The 19,400-nt window shown below is 38.2% G+C and overlaps 3 protein-coding genes and 1 non-coding gene across 5 annotated transcripts; 1 reads left to right on the top strand and 3 right to left on the bottom strand.

Moving 5' to 3' along the window:
* The first annotated feature begins 56 nt into the window (after positions 1 to 56).
* Positions 57 to 138, top strand: trnas-gcu (transfer RNA serine (anticodon GCU)). The gene has a single exon. It is a non-coding gene; the product is annotated as a tRNA-Ser (tRNA).
* Positions 139 to 310: 172 nt separating this feature from the next.
* Positions 311 to 2,793, bottom strand: LOC131139700 (uncharacterized). The gene is made up of 5 exons (XM_058089551.2): positions 2,783 to 2,793; positions 981 to 1,160; positions 864 to 912; positions 696 to 778; positions 311 to 628 (listed from the first exon to the last, which is right to left on the bottom strand). Exons 2-5 carry the CDS (start codon positions 1,158 to 1,160, stop codon positions 470 to 472), a joined length of 471 nt encoding a protein of 156 aa, XP_057945534.2. The 5' UTR covers positions 2,783 to 2,793; the 3' UTR covers positions 311 to 469.
* A 1,073-nt stretch (positions 2,794 to 3,866) lies between these two features.
* brox (BRO1 domain and CAAX motif containing) lies at positions 3,867 to 13,541 on the bottom strand. Of its 2 annotated transcripts, XM_058089524.2 has the most exons (13): positions 13,417 to 13,541; positions 12,872 to 13,000; positions 11,449 to 11,555; positions 11,227 to 11,323; positions 9,968 to 10,063; positions 9,825 to 9,897; positions 9,492 to 9,597; positions 9,159 to 9,248; positions 7,924 to 8,009; positions 7,759 to 7,840; positions 5,780 to 5,930; positions 5,519 to 5,678; positions 3,867 to 5,312 (listed from the first exon to the last, which is right to left on the bottom strand). In XM_058089524.2, the coding sequence occupies exons 2-13, from the start codon at positions 12,970 to 12,972 to the stop codon at positions 5,229 to 5,231; spliced, it is 1,233 nt and encodes a 410-aa protein (XP_057945507.2). In that variant the 5' UTR covers positions 12,973 to 13,000; positions 13,417 to 13,541; the 3' UTR covers positions 3,867 to 5,228. The 2 variants fall into 2 exon arrangements, with proteins under 2 accessions (XP_057945507.2, XP_057945513.2); XM_058089530.2 differs by lacking the exons at positions 7,759 to 7,840; positions 7,924 to 8,009.
* A 679-nt stretch (positions 13,542 to 14,220) lies between these two features.
* si:ch73-91k6.2 (alpha-1,6-mannosyl-glycoprotein 2-beta-N-acetylglucosaminyltransferase) lies at positions 14,221 to 17,294 on the bottom strand. The gene is made up of 2 exons (XM_058074485.2): positions 17,135 to 17,294; positions 14,221 to 17,037 (listed from the first exon to the last, which is right to left on the bottom strand). Exon 2 carries the CDS (start codon positions 16,919 to 16,921, stop codon positions 15,677 to 15,679), a length of 1,245 nt encoding a protein of 414 aa, XP_057930468.2. The 5' UTR covers positions 16,922 to 17,037; positions 17,135 to 17,294; the 3' UTR covers positions 14,221 to 15,676.
* Positions 17,295 to 19,400: the final 2,106 nt, after the last annotated feature.

The raw sequence follows: 19,400 nt of genomic DNA, 5'->3' as shown, positions 1-19,400 counted from the left end.
CACAATAGTCATCACTAGCTAATACTTTATTAAAAAAGTGTAGCAACGGCACATATGACGAGGTGGCCGAGTGGTTAAGGCGATGGACTGCTAATCCATTGTGCTCTGCACGCGTGGGTTCGAATCCCATCCTCGTCGGATATTTTTGACGTTTTTAAACCGAAAATTTTCTATAAGGTGACTTCATGTTACGTCGAAGTCAATAATATAAATAGTACAAGAAAAATTAAAATCTTTTGTCTAAAAAAAAACAATTAAACGTGTCTGAAAAAAAGAGTATGTGATTAACCAACAAATGCAGGTGCCATTTTGATATATTTTTATTTTTACAACAGGCAAAATTAGATATAATTTAAGAAAAAAAACAGCCAGCATGTTTCCAATGTACCTTTTTTTGTTTCCTTTTTAATTGTATTTGTCAAGACCCCCGTTTTACTGTCATCAACTAAAAGCTAATGATAGCATCCGTTCACATGGCTGCCACGTCCGTGTCATCACACACTTGGCCGGCATCATCAGAGCAGCTGCAATCTCCCGTCGCCCCGTATAAAACATTTCTCGAGCTTGTAGAGTCGTGATTCGTCTTCTCGTCATCCGTGTGGTCTTCCGCGGTTTGCCTTGGCGTGCTCTGTAGAAATTCCACATTGTATTTATGTCACTTGGAAGCCCGTATTAAGCCCGTATACGCAGCATACCTCATGTTCACAATTATGTTGATTTACCGCATACTGGAATTTGGACGCATTCAGTCCGAGAGCCCCGCCGATGAAATCGTAAGCTGAAAAAAATGACAACACGGTGAGATCATCTGACAAGGTGGAGTGATAACTAGATATGACTATTTACCATTACTATTCACTTACTCCTTAATGACAGCCTTCCAATTAGCTGAACCAGGTTCCTGACTGAGAACTAGAATGATACCAGGACTAGTTTTAGACCAGGAGTTAAATTTTAAATTTTACTTCAAACACCCTCACCATCCCTGCAGCCTCTTCAGTTGATGACTCTTCCTCCTCCTCATCCTCCTCTTCCTCCTTTTCCTCTTCCTCCTCATCACTGTCCACGTCGGTCAAAGCTTCACCGCTGCTGAAGAAGATGACTTTCTTCTGATCGGACAGTCCGGCACCCTCATGTTCTGGTTCCTGTGAATCTGTCATCTGTAAGATGTAGAGAGATGTAGCAACCCATGACTCGGTGACCCTCGAGAGTACCCGTGAGTCAGTCAACCTCAAGTACCCACGACTCATTGAAATTAGAATCTTTGTTGAGCACACATGAAGAATCCACGAGTCGGAAACACGAGTCATTGTCCAGTACCCATGAGTCATTAAGTACTCGGGAGTACGAGCACCCGAGTCGCTGAAACTACAGTCTTTGTAAAGTACCCATTAGTCAGTGAAACCAGTCTTTGTCAAGTAACCATGAGTCAGTGAAACTAGTCCTTGTCAAGTACCCATGAGTCAGTGAAACTAGTCCTTGTCAAGTACCCATGAGTCAGTGAAACTAGTCCTTGTCAAGTACCCATGAGTCAATAAAACTAGTCCTTGTCAAGTACCCATGAGTCAATGGAACTAGTCCTTGTCAAGTACCCATGAGTCAATGAAACTAGTCCTTGTCAAGTACCCATGAGTCAGTGAAACTAGTCCTTGTCAAGTACCCATGAGTCAGTGAAACTAGTCCTTGTCAAGTACCCATGAGTCAATGAAACTAGTCCTTGTCAAGTACCCATGAGTCAGTGAAACTAGTCCTTGTCAAGTACCCATGAGTCAGTGAAACTAGTCCTTGTCAAGTACCCATGAGTCAATGAAACTAGTCCTTGTCAAGTACCCATGAGTCAATGAAACTAGTCCTTGTCAAGTACCCATGAGTCAGTGAAACTAGTCCTTGTCAAGTACCCATGAGTCAATGAAACTAGTCCCTGTCAAGTACCCAGGAGCCAATGAAACTAGTCCTTGTCAAGTACCCATGAGTGAATGAAACTAGAGTCTTTGTCAGGTACCCATGAGTCAATGAAACTAGTCCTTGTCAAGTACCCATGAGTCAGTGAAACTAGTCCTTGTCAAGTACCCATGAGTCAATGAAACTAGTCCCTGTCAAGTACCCATGAGTGAATGAAACTAGTCCTTGTCAAGTACCCATGAGTCAATGAAACTAGTCCTTGTCAAGTACCCATGAGTCAATGAAACTAGTCCTTGTCAAGCACCCATGAGTCAATGAAACTAGAGTCCTTGTCAAGTACCCATGAGTCAATGAAACTAGAGTCTTTGTCAGGTACCCATGAGTCAGTGAATCTCGAGTCTTTGTCAAGTACCCATTAGTCAGTGAAACTAGTCCTCATCAAGTACCCATAATCAGTGAAACGAGAATCTTTTGTTAAGTGCCCATGAGTCAGTGACTTAGAGTCTTTGTCAAGTCATCGAGTACCCGTGAGTCAGTTACATTAGAGTCTTCATCAAGCACGAGCAATACCAGCTAAAATTCTGGGTCAGTACTGCCGAAACTAAATTTCTCACAAATCTTTGGTACCCCCAACAGGATGTGCTGTTATTGAAGGCCGGAAGTGTGCGTGTTTAGGTAACTTGTTGGGAGATGAGTGAAGAGACGAGCGACGAAAATAAACATGTCTCCTGCATTCATTTCTAACAAGCTACCTAAACACACACTTCCGGTCTTCAAAATAACAGCACATCCTGTGGGGGGTACCAAAGTAAGGTTGTCACATAAAATAGCTTACATATTGAACTTTGCGGAGCATCATTCAGTATCATTACATACTTACAATTGTAATCTGGCCGCTTTTCGTGCTAATTAGATTTCGTAATGACTATCGCGAAATTGACTGAAGCCGCAATTTACCTGCTGGAATTCAGATCCGATGTCTTCTTTTTTGTTTTCTTTACAAGCATTCTACGTGTGTTGCACTGAAAGCTTTCATGTCTGACGTTAAAGGTCAATTAGTGCTTCCGTGCGGCCAAACGTGTTGCCGTCAGGTCGCAGTGACGTCATTCACTAAAACGTGACTTAATATGAAATTACTGTCGCATTTTTCCCTTATTGAACGTCGACTGATACTTGCGGCTCAAATTTGGGAGGCGGTAACCCGGCATTGTGACATATTTGCCGTAAAGTGCGAAGAAAAGCTGCAAAGCCTTTGAATAGCAAATGTGCGGCTGAAACTTGTGAGGCGTTACCCGGGCATCTTTGTCGTAAAGTGCGAAGAAAAGCTGCAAAGCCTTTGAATAACAAATGTGCAGCTGAAACTTGGGAGGCGGTAACACAGAACTACATTACGTAGAAAACCCATGAGCATTACGTTTTTGTCGCCGCGAGTCCGCCATCTTTTGTAGCACTACCTTGTTCGTTTGCGACTTTCGAAATTCTTACTGATAGTTTCTGAAATTCTGGACTCGATAAGGCATTATAATGCCCTACTGTGCGGCTGTAAACTACCCATATATGCCTATACACTGCTGCTAAGTTGTGCTACACAAGATGGCGGCGTGTGCACTGAAACACTGCGCGGCGGCGACACCCGCGCTCTGTGTGTTATTTCCGGGTGTGAGCTTTCTACTCTTTCTATTTCTGTGGGCGGTAACTGGCCATTGTGACATATTTGCCGTAAAGTGCGAGGAAAAGCCGCAAAGTCTTGAAAATAACCAAACAATTGCTAGTACTGTTACGTGATAGCGTATTTTCTGTTTTTAATAAAATTATAGGTGTGAGTAAATACTCATGAGGGTTAATTTTTACCATGTAAGCATACCCTGTCAACACTCCTGTTGATATATAACTCTTTCCAGTGCCACCCGGTTCTAAGTGACTGATATCCTTAGATGCTAAACATGCAGTCAGACATGCAGGGAGATGGTTATAAGTGTGATTTAATATGGACTGACATACAGATTACATCAATTATAAGATACATAACAGCAGGGGTGTCGAAACGGCACTCGGGCCACACCTTGGACACCCCTGCTTTACAATGAATCCAACCAACGGTGTGATGAGACGAGATAATAATGCTTAGAATTGTTTTTGACGCACTTGCACATTCATGTTACGTAGAATTCGGCCCAGCATTTTCAGTTTTACTCCGCTGCCACAAACCCAAATGATGCGAGGAGCCAACAGCGCAGCCGGCGGTGTATTACAATATGTACAGCGTTCTACTGGTTGTGCTTTACTTCATTCATTTACATCCAACTGGGAGTGGTTGACGGCGTACATTAGATCCCGAGCTTTTCTCTACCAACATTTTCAAGCAGGAAGATGCTGTGTACAATACAATACTGTACACTACATGCCTGTATTTCTTAATTTGTAAGTGACTGTGATAGGTTTTTTTTTTTGAAGCATTTAAAATATCAAAAAATAGGGCTGTTTTCCCGCTATTCACATAAATGGGCTCTACTGTAAGCAGCAGCATATTTAATATATGAAAATGATTGTGTCCATGTGCAATAACATTACTAGTGTTACCTAACAACGCTCACTGATTAAAGACTAAACATGATTGATTTATGAAAAAAAGGCAAGTATTAAAACAAGAAAAATGATGATTTGAATTGTACACTGTTATTAAAAGTGTATATAAAATGAAGATTATAAAAAGGATTCTGATTGGGAAAAAAAATTATAAAAGCCGTTAAATATCATATATTTTACTTTGATTAGTTAAAAAAAAAAAAAGTAATGGAGTCCTATAATAATGATAGTAGTCATTTAACATGATTGTAAACATCTACGCCTAAACCAAATTTGTCCATCAGTCTTGTTTCTTTTTACTTCCTCAATGTAAACCAGGGGCGTCCAAACAATTTTGCAGAGGGCCAATAAAAACCAAAATGGCCTCCAGGCAGCACTATGGACACCCCTATATTTACAGTAACTCATTTTTGTAATGAAGTTATATCGGGTCTACTAGTAATATATTTTAACATCAGTCTTTTCATGTAAGATGTAAGCCAACGATTGGGACATTTCCGAAGCTAGCATGACTGTGTAAGAACAAAGTGATGACATCGTCTCCCGTCAAATGTTACATAACGGCGCAGGAGCTCTGATGTCATATGTAAATACAGCAAACATTCCAGCATAAACGTTAAACACCATAGATTAACTGTTACAAAAGGAAGCTAATATTCCTGTGTATATGTGTGTGGATACTTATTGATGGGCGCTACCGTAGCAGGACCGGAATGACGTACAACCGGAATGATGTGTATTTAGGAAACGGTGCAGCCTGTGTCCTTCTGGGGTTTTAAATCGGGCTCCTTCATTGGTTTGACTTCCTCCTCTTTCGGTTTAGCCTGGGGATAAAGACACAATAGATATCACCATTGCTGGAAACAATAGGAAACTTCAATTGAATTGTATTCAAGTGGACTGTAATGATTTCTTATGACCACTAGAGGGTGGTATACCACTTTTTAAAATTTTGCTGTTTTTTTTTTTATACATATGTGCCACAGGCCACCAATTTTGGACACCCCCTGTTAAAATGGATGCGTACTACCTTGTCATTTTTGGCTCCCTTGGTCAGGTCAAAGCTGGCGTACACTTCAGCGGTACACTGCTCACTCGGAGATGGCATCTCAAAGGGTACCGGTTCGGCCAGGCCGTAGTTGGCCTTCAACTCAAGCTGCGGAGGCTCCGCTGGAACCTTGTGGAAGTATCTATAAAAATATTAGCATCTGTGAAGTCAGTGCCTTCAACAACGCTAAACCCTGCAGGACGATGCATTCATGTCCTGGTTAACAAAGTGCGTGTAACTCACATGAAGCCGTTTTCCCTCTGGCACTTCTCCAGTGTGTTTTTAATCAGACCGCCCAGTTTGCGGAAGAAGAGCTGCTCTGATGGTTTCGCGGTGGTGCCCGGACCTTTGGTGTGACGGTATTCTTTACACAGCTCCTCAGCACGGGAATAACCTTGGCAAAGATAACGGTCGTGTTATGGATGATAATCAAACCAATTATTTTAGATTAGTTGACACATGCGCATATGTCTCTGATTAAAATCGGGTTGGGTTAGGTTAATTAGTGAAGGTATCTGCTCAATTTTGCTAGCTAAAGATAAACGCAAACACATAGTAGTCTCACAAATACAGACAAAAGATACTTATACACACACCCGCACAAAAAAAAGGGACTAAAAGGGTGCTTTTTTTGCAGCTGCGCTGTAATAAGACCCGCTTACTTGTAGGTATACAGGGACTGCAAATAAGCCGGCACGTCTGTATTGGACTCCAGCCACAATCTTGAGAGTATAAAAGGCCGGGCAGGGAAAGGAAGGGTGCTTTTTTTTGCAGCTGCGCTGTAATAAGACCCGCTTACTTGTAGGTATACAGGGACTGCAAATAAGCCGGCACGTCTGTATTGGACTCCAGCCACAATCTTGAGCGTATAAAAGGCCGGGCAGGGAAAGGAAGGGTGCTTTTTTTTGCAGCTGCGCTGTAATAAGACCCGCTTACTTGTAGGTATACAGGGACTGCAAATAAGCCGGCACGTCTTTATTGGACTCCAGCCACAATCTTGAGCGTATAAAAGGCCGGGCAGGGAAAGGAAGGGTGCTTTTTTTTGCAGCTGCGCTGTAATAAGACCCGCTTACTTGTAGGTATACAGGGACTGCAAATAAGCCGGCACGTCTGTATTGGACTCCAGCCACAATCTTGAGCGTATAAAAGGCCAGGCAGGCAAAGGAAGGGTGCTTTTTTTTTGCAGCTGCGCTGTAATAAGACCCGCTTACTTGTAGGTATACAGGGACTGCAAATAAGCCGGCACGTCTTTATTGGACTCCAGCCACAATCTTGAGCGTATAAAAGGCCGGGCAGGGAAAGGAAGGGTGCTTTTTTTTGCAGCTGTGCTATAGTAAGACACGCTTACTTGTAGGTATACAGGGACTGCAAATAAGCCGGGACGTCTTATTGGACTCCAGCCACAATCTTGAGCATATAAAAGGCCGGGCAGGGAAAGGAAGGGTGCTTTTTTTTTTTTCAGCTGCGCTGTAATAAGACCCGCTTACTTGTAGGTATACAGGGACTGCAAATAAGCTGGGATGTTCTGTATTAGGTATTGTTGTCAGGAATAAACAATCTGGTTCTCATTCCGTGATTTGGTTGTTTAAGATTCCCTTATCCGCTATTCGAAACCCACTTTGAGTCCTCAGGGGGATGATTTCTACATTAGCGACATTAGCGAATTAGATTGTCGTTATGTGCCCTGTGATTGGCTGGCGACCAGTCCAGGGTGTAGAAGACAGCTGGGATAGGCTCCAGCATACACGCCGACCCTCGTGAAGATAAGCGGCATAGAAAATAGATGGGTGGGATTTGTATTGTTTTACACTCTTCTGCACTCTTGTGTGTACGCTAGCGGCCCCCCGCCCCCTCCCACTAAGACTGTATGACTGACAAAAGGGCTCACTCCGTTCATGCCGTTGTTCTATAGAACAAATGCGCCAATGGGCTGAAATAAATACACTCTTCCTGCCTGTTTAGAGTCGAGAAATGAGGAAAACAAATAAGATAAGCGGCATAGAAAATGGATTGATGGGATTTGTATTGTTTTCCTTCTGGGACCTCCCATGAAGAAGAACAAGACAATGAGTCTAAAAAAATTCACACATCGTGCAGTCCTACTTAAAAGTCACTTCAGGATGTTGCAGAACCGGAATGACTGCAAAGTAGCGATCATGTGTTCAACGATACAGTTAGCATGAGTGAGTGAAATGTCAATATGAAGCAATAACTCTACATACACTTTTCTGCTTCCTGGAGCGATCGTATGGCCTCGCCACACTTATCACTCCCCAGCAGCGTCTGTCCATGATAGCAGTACGCCTGGAAACACAAACGTACTGAAGCTCAGACCTCTTCAACGCAAAAGAACATGCGATGTACCGCATTTAAGCAAGGAAACTTACATAAGCCAAGTAGAAGTAAAACTTGAGCTGGAGATACTTCCTCCACTTGCTGCTGCATTCAGGCTCCAAAGTGTTCAAGGTGTGGTCTGCACACACATGCAGACGTTCATGATGGTTTTATCGTCTTCGCATCTTTGATTTGAGCTCGAGTTAGCAGAGCTATCAGGCCCTTCAGGATTTCCTAGGCTGTTTTTCCGTGATTGTTACGTCCTAAAATGGCTCATTTTGCAGAAAAAGTTACGATAATTTGAGGCTTTTGTGTGTGTGTGCCCCCCCCCCCCCCACCAGTAACGTTGGCTCAGCTTGAAGTATTCTTTGTAACCTTTGTAACTCCAAAAGACACAGGAGTTCAACAAGTATAAGAAAATATGCTTTGTTGTGTGCATATGTTGGAAAACAAATAAAAAAAACAAATATATTATATATAAATATATTATAAATATTTTAATATATTATTCTTTATGATACTATTATATATATTATAATATATATTATTATATTATATTATTATATTATTATAATATAATATTATATATAATATTATATTATATATTATGTATATTAAAACTTTATTCCCATATTGTAGCTTTTTTCCCACAACCTATTTTGTTTGTTTTTCATGATATTTATACATATATTAATATATATTAATTATATTAATATTAATATATATAAATATTCTAGAATATATTATTTTTCATAATTATTACAATAAAAAAATGATTATTTATTCTTTAATATTTCAGCTTTCAGCTTTGACTTGATTCCGAAAAATTCTGCTATTTTTCATTTCTGTTTTTTTATTTTATTTTATTTTTTAAATAATTTCTAACTTTTGTCTTAATTTTCTTTTCATAATTATGACTGTAAAGCTTTCCACACAATCAAATTAAAACTTTTTTAAAATGTTTCTCATATTTTGACTTTATTTTTAAATTATAGGTTTTGATTGTGCTTTCTGCCAATTAAAAAATAAATTAATTAAACAGTCCCAGGCTGCAAATTGGACATGAAATGAAATCTAACTGGCAGCATGTTTGTATTTGTGGTTTATTCGATTATTTTTAGTCAGGAAGTACCTGCTGCCACTGGGATGTGCGCTACGCCAGACCTGTATGGAAAATGTTTGCCTGAAAGTATGTTATGCTTATTATGCATCATAATAAACATGAATGAATTTGCAGGAATCGGTGAAATCCCGTCGGGTCTGCTAAAATGTGTTTTAAAATGCTCACCGGCTCTCTGGTAGAAGTTTGCGGTCTCAAACGCCAACGCTGCGACGATTGAGGCGTTGTGCTTCAGTTCGATGGCTCTAGCGATCGTCACTGGAGATAAAAGACAAAGAGGTTCATGATACTCACAGAAACTAGACTTAAAAGCAGACATGGAGACTTTCTGTTCTATTTCTTTGGAGTTGGTTTTTGTGTGTTTTTAATCCCCACGGGGTCTGGGATTAAGATCTGGGCTTTGACTTGGGCCCTTACATAACTCTTTTTTGTTTTTAGACATTCCTTTGTGGATTTACTAGAATGTTTTGGGGTTTTTTTTGAAGCTGTGCTACAATGTACCTTCTTGAGCTTCCGCCTGAGACTGGATGATGTACGCGTCAATCACTCTCGGCTCCAGGTCCCTGCCTTTCTCTGCGGGGGTGATGAGACGAGGGATGTGGGCCTCCTGTTGGGGAAATTCATTAATTCCTAGTCAGGAAGTACTGACCCCCAAGGTGATAATGAGGTGGTAGACTCAACTACTATATCGAACATGTACGTCACCTTTATTCATTGAATTGAAATAATAATAATAATAATAATAATAATAATAATAATAATAATAATAATAATAATAATAATAGGCACCCTAAGCTAGAATCATAGCACTAGAACAACAAGCCCCTACGTCACCTTTAGACATTTGAATATTCCGGCAGCAACCTTCAGGCTCCGGTGAACATCTTTTGCTTCATCCTCTGATACGCTGACAAAAATAATAAAAAAAACACACATATCAGAAACAATGCTGCAATTAAACATAAACATAAACATACTTTTCTTTTCCAGCAAGTCTCGAGGCAAACTTGGTGTACCAGATGGCGACGTTAAAGGCCATGGAGACGAGCTCGAAGACTGCATCTTGCTGGGCACTGAAAGAAAGGGAGTGTTAATGATGTTAATAATAACAATAATAATAATGTTAATAATAATAGTAATAAATAGTAATAATAATAGTAATAAATAGTAGTAAATAATTTACACATTTCCCCACTGAGGGACAAATGAAGGCATATCTTAATAGTAATAATAGTAATAATAATAATAGTAATAATCATAGTAGTAATAATAGTAATAACAGTAATTGTAATAATAATAATAATAATAATAATAATTAACTTAAATACTTAACTCAAATAATACTTATTAATAATAATAGTAATACTAATAATAGTAATAATAATAGTAGTAGTAGTAAAAATAATAATCAACTTAAATACTTAACTCAAATAATACTTATTAATAATAATAATAATAATAGTAATAATAATAGTAGTAGTAATAATAATAATAATAATCAACTTAAATACTTAACTCAAATATTACTTTTAATAATAATAATAATAGTAATAATAATAGTAGTAGTAATAATAATAATAATAATAATCAACTTAAATACTTAACTCAAATATTACTTTTAATAATAGCAATAATAATAATAGTAATAATAATAATCAACTTAAATACTTAACTCAAATAATACTTATTAATAATAGTAATAGTAATAATAATAGTAATAATAATAATAATAGTGATAATAATAGTAATAATCATAATAGTAATAATAGTAACTGTAATAATAGTAGTAGTAATAATAATAATAATAATCAACTTAAATACTTAACTCAAATATTACTTTTAATAATAGTAATTGTAATAATAATAGTAGTAGTAATAATAATAATAATCAACTTAAATACTTAACTCAAATATTACTTTTAATAATAGCAATAATAATAATAATAATAAACTTAAATACTTAACTCAAATAATACTTATTACGAATGATTGTGCCTTGTATATTTAATATGGGTGTCACGATACATGAGACCGGGTGGTGTAACTGTGTTACACTCGTCTGCACTCTGTGTGTACGCTAGCGGCCCCCGCCCCCTCCCCACTGTAGACTGTATGACATGGAAAAACATGGAAAAAACATGCGTCTGTGATTTGGGGCTGAGTAAACGTCAAACCAGTCAACATTTACACTTCTGATTGGGTTTAAAGATGGCGGCTCCCGAAAAGTCCCGTCTACCTTGGCGTGTTCCCTTGTAGAGTATCGGTCCATTTGAAGTTCTGGATGTACCTCATCTTGTTGTCCTGTGTGGTTCCATCCAAGGAGACAATAAAGCCTGTAGTGGCAGAACCAGTTCAAAAAAATAACAATTATTTATAATTTGTTCCTTGTTGTTAACTGAGGTATTGATCATTATATTTGATTGATGGATGAGGATGTTACGTGAGCGTGACAACTGACATTGAAGCAGAGCCAAGTACGCATCCGTGGCGTTTTTCATGATCTCCGGGTTGCAGGTGACGTCGGTGAACATTTCCAGCAGCCTTGCCCTGGTTGTCCTTAGGTCACTGTATTTGGACACACACATCATTCTATACGTTAAAGTAACACGTTTTGGTAGGATACAGGATCGTCATAAATGCTCTTTGCGAGGGTTCAATTCCCCCGTAACATGAAATACCACAAGTCATTGATACGCCCATAAAAACCGTCCTGTTGAGATCATCCTCTGATTTCATATCAACATTTACAATAAAAATGACCCTTTTTCTCTTCGATTGCCAGGGTGCACTCGCCACAAAAGTCGTAAATATACCTCTCACACTTCTCCCAGTGCATGCGTGGGTTTTCTCCGGGTACTCCGGTTTCCTCCCACATTCCAAAAACATGCTAGGTTAATTAGCCACTCCAAATTGTCCATAGGTATGAATGTGAGTGTGAATGGTTGTTTGTCTATATGTGCCCTGTGATTGGCTGGCCACCAGTCCAGGGTGTACCCGGTCTCTCGCATGAAGACAGCTGGGATAGGCTCCAGCACCCACCGCGACCCTCGGTAGAAGGATAAGCGGTAGAAAATGAATGAATGAATGAATGATGTTATTCTGGGCCGCATGGTAGTCAAGTGGTTAGCGTGCAGGCCTCACATCTAGGAGACCCGAGTTTGCATGTTCTCCCCGTGCATGCGTGGGTTTTCTCCGGGTACTCCATTTCCTCAGATTTCAGATCAACATTTACAATAAAAGTGACTTTTTATAACACATAGATTATTAGTTCTAGCAAGAGTAACACTCCCCTAAATATTTCATACATACATTTTAATGTGTTTAGCAAGGGGGCTGCACGGCGACCGAGTGGTAAGCGCGCAGGCCTCACAGCTAGGAGACCTGAGTTCAATTCCATCGCTGTGTGGAGCATGTTCTGTCCATAGGTATAAATGTGAGTGTGAATGGTTGTTTGTCTATACGTGCCCTGTGATTGGCTGGCCACCAGTCTAGCCTGAAAACAGCTGAGATAGGCTCCAGCATCCCCCCCCCCCGCGACCCTCGTGAAAATGAATGAATGTGTTTAGCAAACTGAATGACGCAAATTGAGGGCATGAACCTACATTGTGCCACATGCGAACAAAGGCAATCAAAGAGAGAAGAAGGGGTGGGGTTCTGTACCTGAATGTTACATAATAATTAAAATAGAAGTACAATGTTAATGTCAAGTACAAGTATAAGACAGTATCTTGCATGAAGAACAGAGAGATCATACATGCTGATATAAATCATACATCCAGTCTTTGGTCTTGATGACAAAGTTCTATCTGATTAAGGTGTTATAATACTTCATAAGAGTGATTAAGGTGTTATAATACTTAATAAGAGGAGATAGAGCATACTTGCAAATTTTATTGGCAGCGGGGCTCCCTGCCACACCGTAAAAGTTAAAGGACACAGGCGCCGTCGCCTTTAGAGGGTTTCGGTGAAACCAATGCGCCATCTCGCCGGGGAGGGCACGCCCACAATTGCTGGAACACATATATAGGTGATTTATGACATTATGTAAATACACACACACATATATATATATATATATATAATACGCTCGACAATGTACTGGGTACGAGTGAGCAACGGAAGCTAAAGCTAACACGCTAACAGCTAGCCAACACAACTTGTTTGGGCTATAAAAACGAGACAATGTTCATTAGTGTCGTGTTATATCGTCATTTTATTCCAAAAAAACATCCGGATACCGTAGATAATGTCATACTAAGGCTAACGTTTTTACAGCACCTTATTAGAAACGAAACAATTACGTAAGCTACAGAGAACTAGCCCGTAGCGAGTAACTGCCAACTCTAGCGTCGCCTAAAAACAACTAAATATATATATATATATATGTATTTACTAAACTGTGTAAAAACCAAACCTAAACACTTACCAGTCGTTGTGGCGTTAGCTTGTTGTGATTTGACACCCCGACGGAAAGTCTGATGCTGGCAAGTATTACTTCCGGAAATAAACAGGCGGAACGTTGGCCAATGAAAACGGTCTCTTTGGTCACATGATAAAGTCAGGAAGTGGCGGCAATTTGCTTCTGTCAGACATGTAGTCCAGTTACTTGAGGTGAGCGGTACTGAACATTTTTGTATCGATTCAATGTTTAATGTATTAATGTATGTGTTTAATATATTATTTTTAATTTTTTTTGTAATGTATTAATTTGTATTAATTTTATTAATTTATTAATTTTAATTAATTATTATTTTTTTAAGATCCTTGAATTAGTTTGTGTAATTTTTCAAACTATAATTATAATAAAACTCACATCGCTCACCCATGGAAATGATTTTAGGCTAAATATATACCAATGAATAAACAATAATATAAGACTGCCACAATATCAACAATATAATACAATTATCCCCTTTTATTACATACAACTCTCTAATTCCTTTGTTTTTTCACCCAAAATACTTGTTTAACGATGTATAAATATAACAATTTAATAACAAAAAACAGATATTTATGAAGTGAAATGTCAGCATTGACCCGCGTACCCCTATTCAGCAGTCACTTTAAATGCCAACAAACCAGTTTTATGTGTCATAAGCAATCAAATATGAATGTGGGGCAGCTAAATCTAATATTTTAGCTGCAGGATACAAAAAGTGATGACTAAAGTACAACACAAAACAACATCAGGATGTCCGATTGGATGAAAGTAAGTAAAAAAAAAAGTAATATAAAATATTTTTTTTATTCCCATTCACCACACTCCTCCTCCAATTGTGAAACAAAGAAATAAACAGTAATAATCAGATTTCACATTGATCATTATTAAATGTAAGGCATAACAAATGTAATGTTAAAAGTATTTTAAATAAACAAGCCACACTAAGCGCTCGCTTGCACTTTTTAAGAACAAACCAGGCACATTTCAAGTCAGCTTAACCACAATGACGTCATTGATAGGATTGTATACCCCCCCCACGAAAAAAAAAAAAAAAACATGACTGCCTGTTTGTTTCACGAGGTACAAGATTCCAAAAGGTCACATTTATTTATTCTCTTAGGAAGAAAAATCAATAAATGGCAACTTTCTTCCATGATGTGCATGTCAAATGAGATATGAGCCTTGTTGACTGCAGTTAAAAGTCGTATCGTAAAAAAAAAAAAATTTAAATTAAAAAAAAATTGCCTCAAGTAGGGGTGTCCTGGAATATGTTCTATAATTTTTTTTCTGTTTATGCTCCATTTTTGGTGAATTAAATCGAACGTTTAAACACACAATACATTATGAACGATTCTTTGGCATCGGTGTCGCTTTGGTGATCATACAGTACAGTAAAGTTGTACCGTAAAAAAAAAAAAATTAAAAAAAATTGTCAAGTAGGGGTGTCCTGGAATATGTTCTATACATTTTTTTTCTGTTTATGCTCCATTTTTGGTGAATTAAATCAAAAACACTTAATGGCTTGCAAAAGATAAACATGAAATGTTTCAGAACGACTCGAACGTTTAAACACACAATACATTATGAACGATTCTTTGGCATTTGGTGATCATACAGTACAGTAAAGTTGTACTGTAAAATTTTTGGTGAATTAAATCAAAAACACTTAATGGCTTGCAAAAGATAAACATGAAATGTTTCAGAACGATTAGAATGTTTAAACACAGAATACATTATGAACGATTCTTTGGCATCTGTGTCGCTTTGGTGATCCATACAGTACCGTAAAATTTTTTTTTTTTTTTAATTGTCAAGTAGGGGTGTCCTGGAATATGTTCTACACATTTTTTCTGTTTATGCTCCATTTTTGGTGAATTAAATCAAAAACACTTAATGGCTTGCAAAAGATAAACATGAAATGTTTCAGAACGATTTGAACGTTTAAAACACACAATACATTATGAACGATTCTTTGGCATCTGTGTCGCTTTGGTGATCATACAGTACCGAAAAAAAAAAAAAAAATTGTCAAGTAGGGGTGTCCTGGAATATGTTCTATACATTTTTTTTCTGTTTATGCTCCATTTTTGGTGAATTAAATCAAAAACACTTAATGGCTTGCAAAAGATAAACATGAAATGTTTCAGAACGATTCGAACGTTTAAACACAGAATACATTATGAACGATTCTTTGGCATCTGTGTCGTTTTGGTGATCATATGGAATGTGTATGAATTCCATATTTTCATAAACGTTTAGCGTAGTTACTGCACAGATTATGATCTCGGACATCTCCCCAGCCTCCGTTCTTCATATGCTCCTTGTGTTCCGCTTTTTCCGATGCGGTGATGACAAGAGACGACGGGAAAAAGCCATTTTTAGCCGCTTGGAGAGTTTGCTCGACTTTCTGCAAAGCCCATTCCGGTCTGCAGTTCTGCTTCTGGTGCAGTCCGCAGTCTCCGGTGTGAAGAACCCTGGAACCCTGAGCGACGAGCACCTTCAGTGGTTTCGATATGCAGGTTCCGGAGAGATGCTGAAGAGTCCAATCCCAGTTGTAATCGTCGTAAGTGCAGAATTCCTTGTTGCATCCCATTAGTTTATAGTACACTTCCCTGGAGATGGCTACTCCGATGTTGTGTTTGGTGGACATCCATCCGGTGGTTAACACTTTGTTGGTTAGCGTAGCAAAACCGTGAGGCTCGTTATGATTCCCCAAAGCCAGCATGTCGCAATCCGGACAGTTGTTATTCCGGAATTCTACCATGGATGTATAGAAGTGGAAGAAATCAGGTAAGATGTAGTTGTCTTCTTCGAGGAACACCACGAAACCGCCGTAGCCTCGCAAGACCTGAAGTCGCTCCCACGCGAAGTGTAACTTCCACCACCAGTGATGTTTAGTTTGAGTCACGGATGCTTCCCGGTAATGTCCGTAACTGTCCGGGTATTCCGCATTCAAACATGCTGTTTCACGTGCATCCTCTTTGGATGCATCCCGTTTGCAGTCACGTGGATCCTGTCCGGGAAACTCGTCGGGATACAGCTGAGTACTAAACGGGAAATAAATTTGCAGTACCTTGCAGAAAGTGATGCCTTGCACAATGGACTCGATTTCCGCTGAGAAGTAATCATGGCTGAAGATGACGAGGAAGTTATGGACCTCGGATGTTCTCTCCAGAGACTTGATAAGGAGTTTTAGGTATTCCGGTCTGTTGTGGACCTGCACGACTAGAACCAGCTGTGGAACCAATGGAAACCTATCTCCATTTAGAATAACTTGTCTGTAATTGGCAATGTAAAGAGACTGAGTCAGGTCTGCCAGGGACCCCCCTAGGTCCAGTTTCGCATTGTCACTAGTGTGGTGACGAGTCACGACTGTGGGTTCGGGGTCTGAAACTGACAGCACGCGCGTGGAAATCAAAAAAGTCCACACAGCGAAGGAAACACCCAAAAGCAACAGGAGGTTCCTCTTACCCAGCCGAAGCCTCATCATCTTTGGTTAGGTTAAAAAAAGCATATGGAGAAATCTCATGATCTGGCGACTTCCTTTTTTTATGCGATATTAAATGTAATAAATATTAAAAACCCAACTTCTTTTTCTTTTAACACCTGAACAACAAGCGACGAGCGGAAGTTAGCAAGGAGAGAGTAAAGAACGTCGTGTTTAAAAAAAAAAAAAAAAAAAAGTCGGTCAGCAAAAACTTACCCTGCGTTACAAGTCAGGCTTGACAGTAAACTGCGCTCGAAACAGGAAGTGAGTGGTCTGTTTTGTCTTTCCACCGCCGGGCAGCAGATGCGTACAACGTGGCCAACAGTCAGTGAGAGTTAGCCGAGTGCTCCGCCAATCATTGTTGTACCTGCGACTTTTGTAACCCGAGAAGCAGACGCCGAGATGTGGACATTTTTGGAGGTGTGTGGATCGAAACAAATACCGAATTGTCGATACCAAAACGTGGCTCAGTTTCGGGTCGATGCTAATTCAATGAAAACGATACTTAACTTGTTTGGTTAAGTCCTCAATACAACTTAATAAAGCGTATACAGAAGGTGTGTTTTTTTGTTGGCCCACGAAAATGTAAAAATGAAAAGTTGCGTTATGTCATTTTAGTAGCATAATGTAATACAAAGTAATAATGACAACAAATAAAGTTTTAGTTTGAGGGAAATTAGGTTGTGGAAAAAGTTATTTTGTTAAAAAGTCAAAATATTATTGAAATAATATTACAAGAAGAAATTTTAAATAGTTGGGAAATAAAAAATAATTTTAGGAGAAAAATGTCAAAAAATTCAGATAATTAAATTTTTTAAATAAAAAATAATTGCAGGAGAACAATGTCGAAAAATTCAGACAATTAAAAAAATATTTTTTAAATTTTTACATTTTTTTCTAATCAGCAAAAAGTTCAAATTTTATGAGAATAAACTCATAATATTATAAGGAAAAATATTGTGATTGTAATACCACACAGTTCCAAATATTGAATTCGGACTATAAGACTTTAAAAAAAAAGTAATAATGACAACAAATAAAGTTTTAGTTTGGGGGAAATCGGGTTGTGGAAAAAGTTATTTTGTTAAAAAGTCGAAATATTATGGAAATAAATTTACAAGAAAAACATTTAAATAGTTGGGAAATAAAAAATAATTTTAGGAGAACAATGTCAAAAAATTATGTATTTTTTGAAATTTTTATTTTTTTTCTAATCAGCAAAGAGTTAAAATTTTATGAGACTAAACTCATAATATTATGAGGAAAAATAATATCATTTTAGTAGCACACAGTTCCAAATATTGAATTCGGACTATGAAAAACAAATCAAAATAAAACTAAAATTTTTGGAAAATTAAGTTGTTATAAAATGGGAATAATATTACAAGAACAATGTCAAAAAATTCAGATACATTTTTTTTTCTAGTCAGCAAAAAAGTTCAAATTTTATGAGAATAAAAGTAGAATATTACAAAAAGAACCGGCGAGGATAAACAGTACAAAATGAATGAATGAATGTTGGGAAAAGTACAAGTTACCCAGCATGCCTTGCGGCAGGTGTCATTTTGGCATGGTGTTGTGCATGGATATTTATTTGTATGCTCACATGGTGCAATCATGTGTGTGTTTGGATTGTATTTGACTATTTCCTGTACAAGCTTCAATGTTAAAGGTTAAAAAAAAAGGAATTTGAAGTGAAAAAAAGTACGTCTCAAACTTTACAACTTTTGCAGCAACTTTTTCAAGAATGCAAAAATCATTAAAAAAAGTCTGCAAAATCCTGGAGTGATGTCTTCTATGAAAATAGTACAATGCCTTATTATGTAGAATCATTTTTATATACTGGGGATGTACAGTTAATATGGAAAGACGTACAAACCAAAAAAAGAGCAGTGCTATTTCTGTCCACTTGGTGGCAGCAGTGAGTCTCAAACAACAGAAATGATGATACATTATCTTGAAGCTATATTAGATTGCTATATTAGATTCATCCTTGATGGATATTGTATTACATTGATGGGGGGGGGGCTTTGACATTTGGCCAACCCCTACGAATGCCAGAAAACAATTCCCAAGCTTTTAATAAAGGTTTCTATATCTGTACAATGTTATGACCACTTCCTCCCACGGTTGCTATAAACCCTGTGAGTTTTCCAAGGTATGCCCGGAAGAACCGGACAATAATCTCCCTGAAGTGAGTGTTTCCTTTTGTTGCCAGGATTATTACACTCTTTCTCACTTTTTCCATAGAAATACAGTAAAACAACAGGATATGTGTGTGAAAGTGGAAAAATATTGCTCTTGTTGATTATTTGTATCCCGGAACACAAAGGTTAAGGATAAAGCTAAAATACACTATAATCATTCCAAGACTGGACGAAGGGAAAAACTGGCAATACGGAGTTATTCCAACAAGTGAAAGAAAAACTCAAGGAAGTCGGTATCACGTGATGTTGGTGTTTACGTTTTACTGGGCATGCCC

This window comes from Doryrhamphus excisus, linkage group LG11, assembly GCF_037039965.1.
Source record: "Doryrhamphus excisus strain RoL-2023G ecotype Guam linkage group LG11, RoL_Dexc_Guam_v1.1, whole genome shotgun sequence".
NCBI lineage: Eukaryota > Metazoa > Chordata > Actinopteri > Syngnathiformes > Syngnathidae > Doryrhamphus > Doryrhamphus excisus.
The sequence above is the reverse complement of the archived record's forward strand: the minus strand, read 5'-3'. Positions and strand labels throughout refer to the sequence as shown.

Bases quoted from the DNA above. Each gene is read 5' to 3' on its own strand.
- LOC131139700 (XM_058089551.2), bottom strand. From the start codon at position 1,160: ATGACAGATTCACAGGAACCAGAACATGAGGGTGCCGGACTGTCCGAT. The intron at 913-980 runs GTGAGGGTGTTT...GTATCATTCTAG, and splicing joins CTGAAGAGGCTGCAGGGATG to TTCTCAGTCAGGAACCTGGT. The intron at 779-863 runs GTAAGTGAATAG...CATTTTTTTCAG, and splicing joins TGGAAGGCTGTCATTAAGGA to CTTACGATTTCATCGGCGGG.
- brox (XM_058089524.2), bottom strand. From the start codon at position 12,972: ATGGCGCATTGGTTTCACCGAAACCCTCTAAAGGCGACGGCGCCTGTG. The intron at 11,324-11,448 runs GTCAGTTGTCAC...CTGCCACTACAG, and splicing joins GTACTTGGCTCTGCTTCAAT to GCTTTATTGTCTCCTTGGAT. The intron at 9,249-9,491 runs GTACATTGTAGC...TTTTATCTCCAG, and splicing joins TCAGGCGGAAGCTCAAGAAG to TGACGATCGCTAGAGCCATC.
- si:ch73-91k6.2 (XM_058074485.2), bottom strand. From the start codon at position 16,921: ATGATGAGGCTTCGGCTGGGTAAGAGGAACCTCCTGTTGCTTTTGGGT.